General features: G+C 40.9%; 1 protein-coding gene and 1 long non-coding RNA gene across 4 annotated transcripts in view; both read left to right on the plus strand.

Annotated features, from left to right (window-relative positions):
- Positions 1-2,632: 2,632 nt before the first annotated feature.
- On the plus strand, positions 2,633-3,554 carry LOC146961882 (uncharacterized). The gene is made up of 2 exons (XR_015035227.1): positions 2,633-2,757; positions 3,141-3,554. It is a non-coding gene; the product is annotated as an uncharacterized LOC146961882 (long non-coding RNA).
- Positions 3,555-9,684: 6,130 nt separating this feature from the next.
- Positions 9,685-16,079, plus strand: part of itsn2a (intersectin 2a) — a 37,409-nt gene continuing 31,014 nt past the window's right edge. For 2 of the 3 annotated variants that reach the window (XM_085770945.1, XM_085770946.1), the window contains exons 1-2: positions 9,685-9,801; positions 15,824-15,884. In XM_085770945.1, coding sequence (XP_085627071.1) covers positions 15,878-15,884 — 7 coding nt within the window. In that variant the 5' untranslated portion in view covers positions 9,685-9,801; positions 15,824-15,877. Of the gene's footprint in view, positions 9,905-15,823; positions 15,885-16,079 lie in introns of all 3 variants that reach the window. The other variant, XM_085770944.1, reaches the window with a different exon arrangement.

Below are 16,079 nucleotides of genomic sequence, written 5' to 3' on the forward strand. Positions count from 1 at the left end.
TAATTAGCTTTATGCGCTGAGCAAGCAAAGCATTGCCTTTTGTTTTTGTGCCAGTGCTTGAAGTGCTGGAAAAGGGGGACAATGTGACTTTAAAGGGTGATAAATGGAGGATGGCGTTAATACGGTTGGCGTTATCACTGCCACTATTTTTCATTGTTTTGTTAGTGTTCGGCACCTTTCAAGGGTGACGACCAAATGGTGTATTCATTGTGTGTTTTAATTATTGAACCTTAATTGTATTTCAAGATTATTTCATTAACGTACCCCCTCCCCGAATGTCACACGGAAAAATGTTAGGAAATATATATCCATTATGCTCAACAAGTTGTTTTGGTGAACTGAGTCTTTCCTCTTGCAAAACCCAATCCCTTCTCCTCCCCATAACTCTCTGGATAATGGTTTTTCACTTTGCGTGTCTGGTCCCAGAAAGTTCTCTGGTGTTGCATGCCTGGTTGCATGTTGTTTGCAGCATCCCCGTGGTGCCTTGAGCCATAATGAGTTCATTACTGCCCCCCAGAGGCAAGAGGCCTGTTGTTACCCATGCAGTAGTTTATGTGCTGTCCGAGGCTGTGTTTAAGACCCACATTTTTCACAGTAAAATTAGTCACAATCGTATCTTGCTTGGGGTAAGGGTTGGGCCGGATACAGCTGCCATTGTTTTTTCTATTCATACTTGAACACAAAGTGTCTGTTTATATTAACATGGAAAAGAACAATAAAAAAATGATCATAAAAAAACTAGGGATGTCCCGATCACATTTTTTTGCCCCCGAGTCCGAGTCCGAGTCATTTGATTTTGAGTATCTGCCGATACCGAGTCCCGATCCGATACTTTGGCAACGCATTAAAGTTTTTAATGTCGATCAACTGTATCATCCCGCTATTTTTCTGTTCTTTGTGCTCTACTAGGGATGTAACAATATCACAATCTCACAATAATACTCTACCTCAATAACAAGCCCATGACATTTATTGCAGTATTGTAAACTCTCAATGTATATTAGCACAGTAGCTCCACAGTATAATATTAATGCCGTTATCCATAAGTCAACAACAAGAACATTTGGTCAAAAATAAAATAGCTTATCATGTCTTTCTCAATCACCAGCCTCTCTCCCCTGATCCCACCCTCTCCTGCCTGTCTGCCCCCCCCCCCCCCCACCCCTCACTCACTCCGCTCCTTCTCCCTCCCTCCCTCCCTCCCTCACCCAGCTCACCTCGCTCCTTCTCCCTCTCTAACTTTAAATAAATACCTGGTTCTGTATCTGCCATCACGCAACACAACGGTAGTTTTTTATTCAACAGTATGAGAAGTTTAAGAATGTCCGCGACATCTGCGCGGTCGGTCCGTGTGTCGGTCTCACGTGCGTTACGTCGGACTCGCTCTCAGTAGAAGCTGCAGTGACTGTTGTTGCTGCAGGTGTGTGTAGCGCTCAAACATCAACAACAAGCTGCTTGGAAGTCAGCAGTGAAACAACGCAGCCACACACACACAAACAAACAGTGAGCTGACACAGTGACACGATCGTCTCTCACACTCTCGCAAGCGCCGTCATTTCATATCGTTACTTGTCCGCGACGACGCAGCCACACACACACCGTGGAGCTGTGCGCCACAGACCATGCACAAAACACAAGCACGCTGCACCGAATGCGCGTCGCATTGGGTAATGAGCGCACATGACGAACGTCTACAGTAAAAGTAATGGGTTTGAGAGTGCAAGAGATGATACATCTGAACGCCCCCCATGCGGCCCGTCTTCGCTTTAGACAGATAGGAAAACCCTGACATGTAGATATGTAATACATCCGATTCCTGATCGGGATGTAACGTCCGATTCCGATCGAGTCTGAAACCACGTGATCGACCCCGATTTCCGATCACGTGATCGGATCGGGACATCCCTAAAAAAAACCCCAATCGTCTCTTGTCACAGTGTACATCCACAGAGAGGATGATTATTTAAAAAAATACTATATATTTTATTCTGATAACACAGAAAGCCAGTGCACGAATGTGTTGTAGCTTTTTGCTGTGTTCTGAGGGAGAATAACAACATTGGACTTAAACAAATAACTATTCAGACGAGCCAGATACTCTATTGTACACCTAATGGATATTTGCTGGACTCTTCTTGTACAATATGCCAGTTGGTGTAAACTTATTGTAAATATTCCTTTATTGGTCAATATAACTGCAGTGTATTTCAATCTTAAGTATTGGGTTCCAGCCATTTCTCAAGTGCAGGCAATTGTGATGTAGTCTTTCAATTGCCTTATTCTGGTCTTACTGGTCCAGAGACACTCTCAGCCTGACTGTAAGGGGTGTTTCAACAATCATCAGGCCATTTACTCATTCTCTAGGTTATGTCAGCTTGCATAATATATTATTTTCTGGTTTCTGTCTGGTTTCTCTTTTGCCTCAGTCACTGCCTGCACTAGTTTGCCCACGTTCATATCTAAACTAGCTGTCAGTTGTGGGATGAGCACAGTTTTGTCAACATGTTTTGTCCATGCCATTCAACTGATAGGTAGCCAAACAGCCCCCACGCAACCACACACACACTCAGTCTTTTTTTTTAATGCTGTGAAAACAATACATGTATTTGACATATCTAACCTGTGTTCACTTCAGGGCTACAGTGAACGAGCCCCATCCCACCAGTGACTGGACAGGTGGCTAATGAGGATGCCAGTATAAAGTGTCACCCTAAGATGTTGGAGCAAGCCATAGCTAAACTGATCACATTTTCCAAGGTACGTAGCAAACTCAAGTCTTAATTTGCTCAGTCTTTGAGATTACATTTGAAGCCCTGAATAAGACAATTAGTTAAGGCTAGTAAGTGTCACATTTTGCGCATCACCAAAACAGTATTCTATTCTCATCCTCTACAATCCACTGCCGTGAAATACATGTTACTGCAAGTTCATATTATGCAGAACTAGTTAAAAAAACAAAGCCTTTAAACATTTTCTTAAAAGGATAAAAATGAAAATAAGAACGAGACAATCCCTCTTAAAGACCACATAACTATAAATTATGTGATATCTTTGTGTGATAAATGTGATGTGTTTATGAGAAGTGGCGAAGAGATAGTGTGTATCATTCATACGTTTTTTTTTAACGTAACTACATGCAGGAAAGGAAGTCAGAAGATCACTGAGGTTTGACAACGGGGACACCTGCGGTCTGAAGAGCAATAAAAAGATGGACAGCAACAGAGTATGGCAGTGGCGCATTATGCATGCAAAGAAGTATTCAAAAAATCCAGAACCATTCCATTACAGCAGTAAAATTGGACTAGATTTTAATGTTGGGTCCAACTCACAGAAAAAAATGGATTTACATTCATTGACTAATGGTGTCATACTGGAGGTCTGTGACTTTGCTGGAACAGTGACTGAAAGTAAATGGCGTTTTATTACAAATATTCTGGAGAACAATTTTGACCTTCATTTGAAAAATGAGCAACAGCAGATGGAGTTTACTTCTCAAATACTGCACAAAGTCAGGAACCTGATCCAAAAACCTCCAGAAGACAAACATGACGTTTTTCCTCTCTTTGACACGGATGAAGGTGAACACAAAGACAAACTGAAATGTTTAAAGACAGAAGACATGGATGGACCACATGCTGACGACAGTGATGATGCTGATGAATCAGATAGTTCAGAGCGTCAGTCAGAAGAAGAACTGAAGGAGAATGGTCTTCCCTCTTTGTTCCCTTGTTGTGCAGAAATTGGTCTGAGCCTTGATGTTAAATCAAAACAAAGTTTAGATCCAGAATTATTAACAAAGGGCGTGATGTTGGAACTAGTGCACTTCGCCAACATACTGATTGGATCCCGCAGATCAATAATATTTGGCGTGTTGAAGCATAATTTTGAACTTCCTCTGAAAAGTCAACAGGAAAAAAAACGGCTTTGGATTGGGATAACACAACTGCTGAAAAGGAGGAAGGGACTTCTTCCCACTGGTTCCAAAGTCAATTCAGAGTTTCAAAGCGAGCCATTTTCATTTCAGAAAAAAGCATCTGCTTTGTCCACCGTTACAGCTCCATTATATACATTTAAAGAAGTTAGCAAAAGAAGGCGGTCCGATTTAAAAAGTAAACTTGAAAAAAGAGCTCTTTTAGCAACAAAAGAAAGTGTCACCAAACGACGCAGAAAAGAAAAGGCTGAAGAGGAGAAGGCGAACACACTGTCTCGTCACACCGATTTGGGTCTCTGTCAAACAGTGGAGGGTGACCACAACTACATATGTCCTTTATACCCAGACAAAGCCACAGATAAAGTTACAGATTCAGGAAATAGTGAAAAAAGATGCAACTTACAAAACCCAACTAGTCTTGACGGCCGCCATGAATCAAAAGACTGTTCACGTGCATGCAAACCTCCCTTCACCACCACAACTGATAGTTCTTCCAGTTTACCAGTTGTAAACTCAAATGTGAACTTAATATCAAGGCAACTTGGAAAAAAAAAACAACCCGAAAGAAGATTTTGTGGTGGTAAAGAGAAGACAGAGATTCTGGGACATGTGCCAAACAAATATGACATGAAGGAAGAGGAAATGGAAATGGACAGCAACATGTGGAAGTTGCGTTCAAACCGTGGACAACAAATCCTCTACTCATTAGACAAAGCATTTGCAAAGTCCAAGTCATTCGGCGTAGAATTCAATGTTGGCTTTGGCCCAAAGCAAAACTTGAGTGTTGACTCTTTAACTACCTCTGTTCTGCTGGAAGTTGCTAAGTTTGCCATGGCAATAAATTCATCCCAGCAGGATTTTATCATGGACATCCTTGAGTATAACTTTGATTTTGGCCAGTGGAGCGAAGACCAGAGGAAACGTTTTGCATCTGAACTTATGAATAAAGTCAGATGGCTTGAAAGTAGTGAAGATGCAGTCAAACTTTCAAAACAGGTTTTTGAACTTTCAGACCTTGTGTCATCAATTAGCAAGGTCAATCAGATCGTGGGCAGTGTAAACCAGTGTGATACTCCTGCCTTGTGTCCTCCTGATCCACACACCGAAACTCAAGAACACAGAGCGGACCTTTATCCCTTCTGCAAAGACATCGGTCTGAAGCTCAGTGTAATCTGCAGTCAACCAAATAGAAAACTTGACATCAACAAATTGACCAATGGAGCCATGACTGAAGTGACAAACTTTGCAGAAAAAATGTGTGGAACATTTGATCAGATTTGTCTGGATATCCTCAGACACAACTTTGATCTTGATTGGCAAAATAAAGATTCTGACCTTGCTAAAACAATTCTCACCCAAATTCCTATAATAATGGAGCAAAAAAATCTATCAACTTGCATAACTGCCTCTAAGAAAATAAAGCACACAATGAAGGATTTCTCAGCCATGGCAATGGGTTGTCAGAGAAATACAAATCTAGATGCACATTGTGTTGGCTCTTCCCAGGTTTCAATTGAAGCCCAAATTGCAGGGTGTTCCACTGACGATAATTGTGAAGATGACCTTGATTTATGGATGTGGAAATTGCGGACTAATCAAATTGAAGAGACCCTCTCAATGCCTCATGGAGAACATTGCCTATTTTATTCCTATTCCAGATGCAAGAAATTAGGTCTTGATTTCAATGTGGGGTCTGGGGTCAAACAAAGACTTAATCCAAAATTACTGACCAATGGCATCATGGTTGAAATTAACATTCTTGCTACAGCACTGCATGCAGCCCATAAGTATTTTATTACAGAGATACTGGAGTACAATTTTCCTCTGAATTTGAAGAATGAGCTGTGTCGCACTGTCTTTGCCCAACAAGTTTTTGACAAATACAGAACTCTGAGGTTAAAAAACAGCAAATCTGGAACTCTGAAAATGACTTTTGACTTCCCAGACTCAAGAAGCATAGAACACTCTTCTTATCCAAAAACGAAATACTGTCCCAAATGTCATCAAGACAGAAATTCGAAGCTTCGTCAGGATGAATCTGTCTCGGACACAGTCTCTGCAAAAGCAAACTGGTCAGCACAGAAGTCAACAAAGGATCTGCCCTCTTCTTTCCAAGCAGCAGAGGAAACAATAATGAACAATTACCCACTCTGCAAGAAGATAGGTGTAAGCCTGTGTGTGGACAATGACAAACCAAAAAACAAACTTGACCCTTGTCTTTTCACACGTGGTGCTATGATTGAAGTGGTTCATTTTGCCAAAAGATTGTGCGGAACTAAACACAAGCTCATGAATGATGTCCTAGAGCACAATTTTGACTTGGGCACCCAGAGCCGGGATCTAAATCCTGCACTGCAGTTCCACAGAATGGCAGCATTACATAATAAAGGGCCAACATGGTTCGATCAAGCTTTTGTCATTCAGCCATGTGCTTACAAACATCCTGCAGATGTGAGTAAACTGAAAGAAGTAGTTGACACACAGAAAAATGAAAGAAAGGAAACAACCAAAAAAAGAAAGCTGGCACTGAAAACAAAGGAACAAGCCCCGCTGCCAAGTGATGTGGATGTTGTAAAATCAAAGAAACCTCAAAAGTGTAAACCAGAACGCTTTCCAGTTTGCAAAGAGATAGGTTTGGACTTAGATATAACATCAAAATCAGGAAACAAGGAAAAACTGGACTTAAAGTTGTTGACTGGCGCTGTAGTTTTGGAGATCTATAGATTTGCAATCAAGCAAGTAGGGCACTATTTCCCTGGCATTTTGTATGACATCTTTGACTACAACTTTGATGTAAGTTCACAACATCACAGGCATTGGGAATTTGCCATGGCTACTGCAGCCAAAGTCAAAAGCATGGTCAAACACTACCGTAAAGATTCTGAAAAAGCAGATATGACATTTGAATTACCATTTGTGTTTGATTTAAAGGCCACACAAAGGGTCCAGACAGAGAGACAAAATGGCAGTGGTCCTGAATATGAAACTGAGTCTGGGTCTGGATCTGGATCTGGATCTGACTCTGAAACTGAAACAGCAGACGAAATTTTAGACATGACTATGAATGGAGGAGGTAGATTTGTGCGGCAAATCAGATACCATTCAGATGCTAATCGTGTATATTTTGTTGACATGAAATCTAATGAGGATTCTTGGTTTGATGAGACAACGATGCACGTGGCTCCAAGTCCAGTGAGTGGAGGTTGTCAAGATCTCCTCCAGGGAAACGTACAGGTCAAACAGGAGGAAGACTATTCACATTATAGCACTGTGAAATCAGAACCTGAAGAATATCATATACATTATGAGGATGTCATGTATGTCGTCAAAGAAGAACCTGAAGGATACACTGTAGTCATGTGTCCAAAGTCTGAAAGCCACATTAAAACAGAATCAGAAACAGAGGACGCCCTGTACTACACCCTAGCTGAACCACAATCATCTCAGGGATGTGCTATGCTAGCTGTTACAGACCCAGAGAGCATTGCGGAAACAGAATCAGACCCCGTGGATGTCAAGTATGAACTCCCAGTTGAAGCAGCATCTCAGGAATATGCCATAATAACCCTATGTCAGGACAATGAGAGTACATCAATCAAAGAGGAGGAAAACGTGCCAGTTTTCATTGTGGAGATGTTTCAAAGTGAAGGGGACGTCAAACAGGAGCAAGACATTCAATGATGCAAATCAAGGTCCTCATTAGACATGACTTTCTTTTTGGTACACCAAAAAGATAAGAGAGAATTAGCAAAGTTCAAAAAGTTTGTCCCTACGAAATTTGTTCTTTTTCTTTCATTTTAAAGGATGCATTGAACTGATTTATAATTGAAGAGCTAAATACTTCATAGATCCATAGGTGATCATGTTTAAAGCTGACTGAATGAAAAAAATTGATCCAAGATGGAAAAACTTAACATTTCTCAGCTGTCCCTGACTGTGTTCAGCTACTGCTACAGTAATACGTAAGAAGTTCATACAACCTTTTTTTTGGCATCATGTAACACAACTTTTGTCTTTTTGTCTTGTGGGTCTGACACTGTAATTTTAGGCATTTTAATCCATCTTTGAGTTTTTCTTTTCTTTTGTTCCATGTCTTTCCACTATATTGATCATTAATGTTGCCTACCTCATTAACTATTGTAATGATCATAAAGACTGTTTTATGTTTTGCCAGTTTTATCACTACTAATTGATGAAAATCATATGTAAAGATGAGAATGACTACTTTTTTCTTTGTCTTTCTTTTGCACATTTGCAGTTAAACACTAGAAACTAGAAATTAAAATGACCTCTTAACGACTGTATTGTTTGTTTTTCTTAATGTAGATTTTATATAAAGTTTTGAAACCACAAACATGACAAACATCTCGTCCGGTTCTGTGTGTTCATCTTGGATACATCAAAAGAGTGGTCTCCTGTCAGCTCCTTTTACTACATGATGATATGATTAGGATTTTTGTGTAATTTAAAATCAGTTCAGAAATATAATTTATATTCTCAGCTAATATTCTATTCAGCTGTGTCTTAAATATGATGTTCTTTAGATAAAGGCTACACGGCTGCTGGCTGAAAGGCTTCCATGATCCATACTATAGGCCTGTAATGGTTTAACTTGTGGATGTAATATCGAAACATGGCTGTAGGTGGAGCTCCTGACCAGCAGCTTTTCTATTCCTTATGAGGGCAGCAGCAAAGATAATGTTAAACCTTTGTATCCCATAAGCCAGGAGGATGCAATTCAATAGAGACAATTGCATCTCAGAAATGGTGAGATGACGTCTCTTATTAAATCCGTGACAAGGATGATACCTGTTCTGTCCACACGTTATCATTTTATCAACTACTCTTCATCAATTAAAGCCAGAAATGTCTCTCTGTTCCCTGAAGGTTTGCACACATTCTCTCTCAGTGTGGTACCCTACTGGCAGCTCTTAACCAATTAGGACACCTCTCCAAAATCTGGGAGAGTAGGAGTGATTCTTAGCCTTGAGAAGGTTGATAAAGACTAAATTTCACAAATTCTCAGCACTAAGAGTAAAATGGCACTCTATGATACTTGATAAATATGGGTCCCACAGGAATATGGCTAGACCTATGGTTGCCAGGTCTGCTGTAGCTACTAGAAACATCAACAGATTGCTTAGGACCTAGGTCAAGTGATTGTGTTTTCAAAATAAAAGTAGTCCCCTGTTTGGATAGATCTATTCTATCAATTAAATGTGGCCATACACAACTCTTCTCTTTTCTAATAGGACAGTGTAGTCATTCAGAGAGTACATCACTTTTAACTAAGTAAGTGTTCGAACAATACATAAATTCATAAGGATCTAGGCCTATATATCGATAAAATTATCGATAAAGATTGCTAAATTAGATAACTAATATTTGCTCTCATGTTGAAATGTTTGTGTGAAATGTTATTCAAAGTTACTCCTTTACTGGAACACTGAAATCATTTAATTATGTAGCCTACTTTATGAACCTGTAGTCTGTCTTAGTTTTGATAGATGTCACAGTAGGCTATAGGTCACTGAGTTGATGTTTATCTCAGATTTATAGAGGATATTCAAAGGAGAATCTTATTTCAGTTTCATCGTGTTTCCTCCCTCGTCTAGATTCAGCTGGGGTAGACTTCAACTAATGGATAAAAGATAGCTACTGCCTGTCTGCCTCAGATATAGGCCTGAATTGGTCTTATTTTGAAAGTTCGTAACCGGAAGTCATGTGTGTAACTCTGCCGGACTTGACTCTCTGGAGACGCCCATTTCCAGTCCACACACCCGCCCAGGCTGCTGGATCAGTACCTCCCTCCTCAGCAGCGAGATTGCCGGGCTGGATGTCGGATTACCGCCGCTTCACTACTGCAACAGGTAAATGACCAAATCATTAACGTTGAACGGGACAGGATTTTAAACCGGGACACATGTTGTGCAGTGGCGCTGCTGACCTTGTTTTTTAACCTGTTCTTGGAAGGTAAGTGGGATGTCCTGCTTTTTTAAACCCTACAATTAAAAAGGCGAGGCAGGGTAGCTTATCAACACAGTGATTTCCATTAGCTGCAGTGGAGGTAGTCATTATTTGACCACCCTTAAAAAAAAAAAATCTAACCTTCTATGAAACCCTGAATGTGGTAGGCTATTGTCTCCGTTTTAGATGGTTAACACCCATATGGTTGAGAAAATAGCTTCTTCATTTTTTTTTCCCGTTTTAGTACATTTATTTCTAAACATGGCTAAATCCATATTGATTTATTTTCTAACTCTGATTTAAAGGGAAATCAATTTAGCCAGTGACAACACATTGCCTTTCATGTTGGCAAAACAATACACTGCCACTGACAGTATCAAGTGCATTGAATGTATGGTGTGGTGAGAACTGGAAATATGGTTTTAGCCACTGTAATGCTGGATTTAATAGCAGTTTCTACTCTGTCATTATAGGCGGTTTATAAGGGATTTTTTTAAATCGTTAAATATAATTCCAAAGGTTAATCACCTCCATTTCCTTGAAATACATTCACTACTTAAAGACAAGGTGTGTTCACAGAGAGCCAACAGATTGCCACTTATAGTCAGTAGTATAGCCTACTCATATGGCCGATCTACAAATGACTACTTTAGGGGACATTTTTTAAATAAAACCCCTATCTTTTATAACATATAGATATAATAGAAGCCTGACCTGTTGTTTGAAGCCTGTCAGCTGTGATTGTTATCTCACTGTCAACAGCTGTAAACAGTTTGATGTGAAGAGGTTTTTATCACACCTTCAGATTGTTTTAGGGCAGTGCAGTTTTCCATTCTTGTATGAGATGACTGGTGCAAGTTTAGCAGTTAACGCATTGTTTTCATTCACTGCAGTATAGACCAATTATAGAGATTGCTTGCTGTGTGTGTGTGTGTGTGTGTGTGTGTTGTTCTGCTGCTCTCAGTGAAAACCGAAAGAGGAGGCTTTCTTTGCTGAAGTAGCAAAGTCCATCTAAACTGTAGTTCCGATGGCATCTGGCCCCGTCCCAGGGACTGTTGCACATCCACCTGCCAAGAGACAAAAGTGTTATATAACGCACACATGCACTTAAAGGGCATTCAAGGTGTGTTTTCATGTGACAGGTTTTTTTTTTTTTTTATTAATTTGACATTATTCTGGGAATCTGGAGCACACATTTTGTTCTAAAGGGACACAGGTGAGAATGTGAGGTAGGGTATGCTGCTGAGTAGATGCTTTTTGAGAGTTGGGGGAGGGGATTACAGAGGAAGTTGAGGCTGTGGTGGTGTGTCATTGCTTGGGCTGACCCACATATGTATTCAAAAGGATATGAAGTATTACCCTTTCTAGTGAAAGAGTGACTCCCTGTTTTCACCTGCAGCACAACAGAGGAAGGTGTGTGGATGTGTTCGTATTTGTGTGTTTCTGTGCTCTCGTGAATAGGCAGAAAATACACACATACACACACACACACACACACACACACAGGCTTCTTTCTTCCACAGGCTCAGCAAAGCTTCCTGGGTTGTGTCTTGCTAGAACAGGGTCCCCCTCTGTGTGAGAAGTGTGTGTCAGACACACTCGCGCACACAGGCCGCCGCATTGATACGGACATCCGACCGGTCCAGTGCAGCGCACACAGGTGTCAATCAGCATGCAGGGCAGAGTCAAAGGTTCTTTGATTCATTTTCTCCCTCGGTGCTGTGCGCCCTTAAAGGGACTCGCGCTGTTCAGCCTAAAGTCAAAAACTTTGAACGAGCTACACGTTGCATTTCTAAAACATCAATGCACCATCAAGCCTGTCGGGGATCTTTTGCTTTGGTTGCTGCCACTGCAACAGAGACCCACAATAGAGCTTGATGGATGGTACCGCATATTCAGTCTTATTGTGATGCCTTCAACAAATGAATCTAGTAGCTTGAAAGTTCAGTCACGTTCTCTGTTCGCTGACTTCGTATGTTTACATGTCAGTGGAAAAGCAAAAGTATGATATGTTGATACAGGAATTATTTCATTTTTTCTGATAATCATGAATAATAGTGATTTTGTGTCTGTTCCAAATGATCTTCAGAAGTTCGACGAAGCTTAACTTGAAGTGGCACTTAAACTCCAGTATTCCTCTGCAGCGTAACATCTGTCATATCACCAGGGGGAGAGCTACGAGGGAGAAATCTCATCAGAAAAATGTTTAATGTCATTTCAGACGTGCTCGAGTACTTTCAAGCTCGCTTGGGCCGTTCAGGGCAAATTGAATGAAGCATTTTTGTTGTGACTCTCTGAGGGTGCAGTCAGTGATGATATAAAGGGTTGTCCTCTGAGCCTTCTGTTGATTCTGTTGTGTTTTTTTTTTTCCATCCAGGATGTGTCGTGTTTGAACAAGGAAGGCTGTCTTAGGTAGCCAATAGGAGATACTGGCTTGTGTTTGAAACCACACACCCCTCAGGGTACAGAAGTGTTTGCATATGAGGGTGGATAACACCACCAGATACCCTCATACAAAAGTGTTTGTATATAGAAGGGTAAGCAGTACAGAAACAGTATTGTCTATTAAGACAATAGACATAGACATATGGGAATAATTCACCCAGTAATGAATATTCTCTCACTAGCGTCTTGGCTTCATGTCAGGTGAAACACTAGTGAAGCTTTATCCCATTGAGCTTTTTATTAGGAACACCATGTTAGTATTAGGCAGAGTCTCCCATTGCTCTCAAAACATTGCAACCTGTTTTCTATGAAGACTAGTCAGCTGTCAATCAATCTCCTGTTCCACCACATCTCAAAGGTGCTGTGTTGGATTCAGATCTGGCGGTCGAGGGGATCACTGAAATACACTGAACTCACTGTTATGGTCATGAAACCAGTTTTAGACGACTTCTACTTTGTGACGTGGAGCATAATGATGCTGGAGGCAGCCATTAGAAGATGGTAAATAGTGACAAGGACAAGGTAGAGACAATACTCGGATATGTTGTGACACTGAAACCATGATTGGTTAGAATTAAGTGTCTTCAAGTTCCCCCACTTTGGAGCCCCCACCAGCTTTATAAAAGACAGGTATAGACTGACTCCTGATTTTTACCATATACATTCCCTGCTGAAATTTTGATTCACCAGACCAGGCTATAGGTTTTTCCAGTTTTCAGCTGTTCAGTTTTGGTAGGCCAGTGTTTACTGCACCCTCAGATATCTGCCCTTGATCAATGTGACAGGTCTTCTGCTGTTATAGTCCATCTACCCCAAAGACTGATCATGCAGCGCATCCTGATATGCTGTTCTGCTCACAACAGTGTGTGTGTGTGAGAGAGAGAAACCCCCAGCAGATGACCAGTTTAAGAAATACTCAAACCAGTATAGCAGCAGTAATCTTGGGACAGAGACTGAAATCACGTTTTTCCCTCATTCTGATGTTTGATGAGAACATTAATGGCCACTCATGCCACAACGTCTTTGTAACAGTAAGAGTAATCAAGTATTGTTTGTTCTGCCTGTAAATATACTGAGTGCGTCAACTTGACTCTCTCGCGAGACTTTCTATTACAGCTCTGTTTACAAACATGGCAGCTTGCTTGAAGTAAACAAACCCCTCGGTGTATGATTGAATAGCCATTTGACGTTGTCTGTGGAAAAAATGTGCGGCTTTTAGGGATGTAAACAGCCTAAACAGGGAAGATCGGTTGGCTCTCATTATACTCTGCCTTGGCGATGCGTGAACTGACAGAACTACTGCATAACAGGAGCAATTAAAACAAAAATCTTCAGAATCCTTCTTTTAGACCTAAAATATTAGGTTAAATTTGCCCGGAATTGTCCTTTAAATTGAATCAACACCAATCTAAAAACAAACGAATCATTCTAACATTTAAGGCAATGGTAGGCTTTAATGTAGGACTGCTGTGTTATACTGTCTGAGTTTTAGCTGATGTATCCGGTAAACTTACCCTTTGTATTTTCCAAGACGAATTTATGCTTGTGGGCGTCATGTGTGCATGAGTTTGTACACATCTACAAGAACATGTAGATGCACATGCCACAGTGGGCGCTTCATTGCTCTTAAGTAATTGGCAGTGTCGGCATGTGCAGGGGAATGATTTATACTACAACAACCACAGTCCTCACTCCAGGAACTCACAGGAAAAGAGGGACGCCGGTGATGGAGCATTAGTGTAACAAGAGCAGAAGGAGAGCAGGAGATGAAAGAAATTGGGTGTTAATCATATAACAGGGGACGCATGTTCATATGAGGGATGAATAAGAAATGGTGCAGAGTGAGAGTGAGGGGGGAAAAGTGAAGGAATGACTTGGTGAAAGCAGAGAGGAGGCTGCTTAGACCTGACAGGAATCACAGCTGCTTGTTAGCTAGGCCAGGCGATAGATAGATAGATAGATAGATAGATAGATAGATAGATAGATAGATAGATAGATAGATAGATAGATAGATAGATAGATAGATAGATAGATAGATAGATAGATGAGAGGAGGAAATAAAGAGCTACGTCTCATAGAATCTGAAGAACAGGACGGACAGAGTTGCTAGAATAATGAAATGAGAAGGTGCAGGAACAGGGACCCGTGATTTGGTGTGAAAGAAAAGAAAAATACCTCCATAAAGAGGTGTAAAGTTTCAATTTCAGTTTATAGATGTGGCAAGCATGAATGATCGAGGACATGACAAGTGGATTACCTGAGCAATTGGGTTGTAAAAGTGATTCAGCGACAACAGCAAAGCAAAAGAAGAGGATTAAAAGAAAGAAAAATCGAGAGGACATGAAGTGATGGACTAGACGTGGAGCCCTGCCTGCTGAGGACTTTAACACTGATTCCATTTTCCAATTCAACACCTGCATGAGCTCATTTGTCCTCTCTGGGAGTTTGCCAGAGACCGTAGAGGAATCTCATCAGGTGGTCCCGGCCGCCTGCCCACACTGAACGCAGGCTGCACTTACTACATCCATAAATCTTTATTTTGTGTGTTATGTGCGTGTGATTGCAGATACAATATTTTTTATTCTTAACAAGACAAGAGTTTCCGAAAAAGAAAACTACTATTCTCCTAATACGGTGTATATTTATATTCCTGATAAGATAAATACTTGACACTATTGACATATGACAATTGTTTATATTACAAGTGAATCAAGGCAATCATATTCCTAATGAGATCAATACTTATATCCCTGATAGGACAAATATTAAGCCCTAAAGCAGAAGAAATATTATTATTCCTAATAAAGCCAATATTTATTTTAGAGCAAGACAAATAGTCATGTTCCTATTCAGATTTTAAAAAATCTAATTAAATCAAATGATTTTATTCCAAATATTTGTGTTTCTATTAAAAGACAGAAGTGGATTTGCATATAAACCCAGAATGTCACAGGAATGAAAGTGAAGATAGACCAAGATTTGCAGAAGACTGCCGGCTTGAGCCGCCATCTGTGATCTGAGAGCAGACAATGATAAATGCTGCTTTCCTCCCCGGACCACCGTCATTCCTCCCTCCTCCGTATCCTTCAGCTGCCTCGTCCTCCTCTTGCCCACTTCTCCCTGTCGGCATTGTCTCCATCTCTTGCTCTTCCCTCCTTCCTCTCCTCATCCTCCCCTCTCTCTGTCATTTCGTCTCCCTCCTCTCTCTTTATTTCCCCTTCGCCGTCCCTCCCTCGCTCTGTCATCCCTCCCCGTGTTAGCCGTTCCCCGTGCCTCCTCCCTTGCATTGTTAACATGGAGATGATTTTTTTCTCCTATTTATTTCTATTTATTTCTATCTTTTCTCTTCCCTTTTTCCACTCACACATGCATGCTTGCGTTCTTCACTTATGCCCACTGCTGCGTGACACACACACACACACAGCCACACACACAGACAATTACACTCACATCCTTCTCTCTCTCTCTCTTTCTCTGCAGATGTCTGAGAGCTAGCCAGCTGAGTAGAGGACTTCCCTCTCTCCACCTGCAGCCATGAATGGTAAGAACACTTTGTTGTGTTTCTCTGTGGGAGGGAAATATGCACTTCGGGATGGGTGGTCAGGCTGAGAATGAACTTGAGGGGATGAAAAAAGAGGGGAAAAAAGGCTTAAATGTAGAGACAGAGCTGAGCAATAAGCAGCAAGTGAGTACATTTGTTTCAGTTTGATGTTTTGATATTTGAACTCCTTTTGTG

Source organism: Trachurus japonicus, chromosome 24 (assembly GCF_045865225.1).
Source record: "Trachurus japonicus isolate A0001 chromosome 24, Traja_1.0".
In the NCBI taxonomy this organism is placed as follows: Eukaryota; Metazoa; Chordata; class Actinopteri; order Carangiformes; family Carangidae; genus Trachurus; species Trachurus japonicus.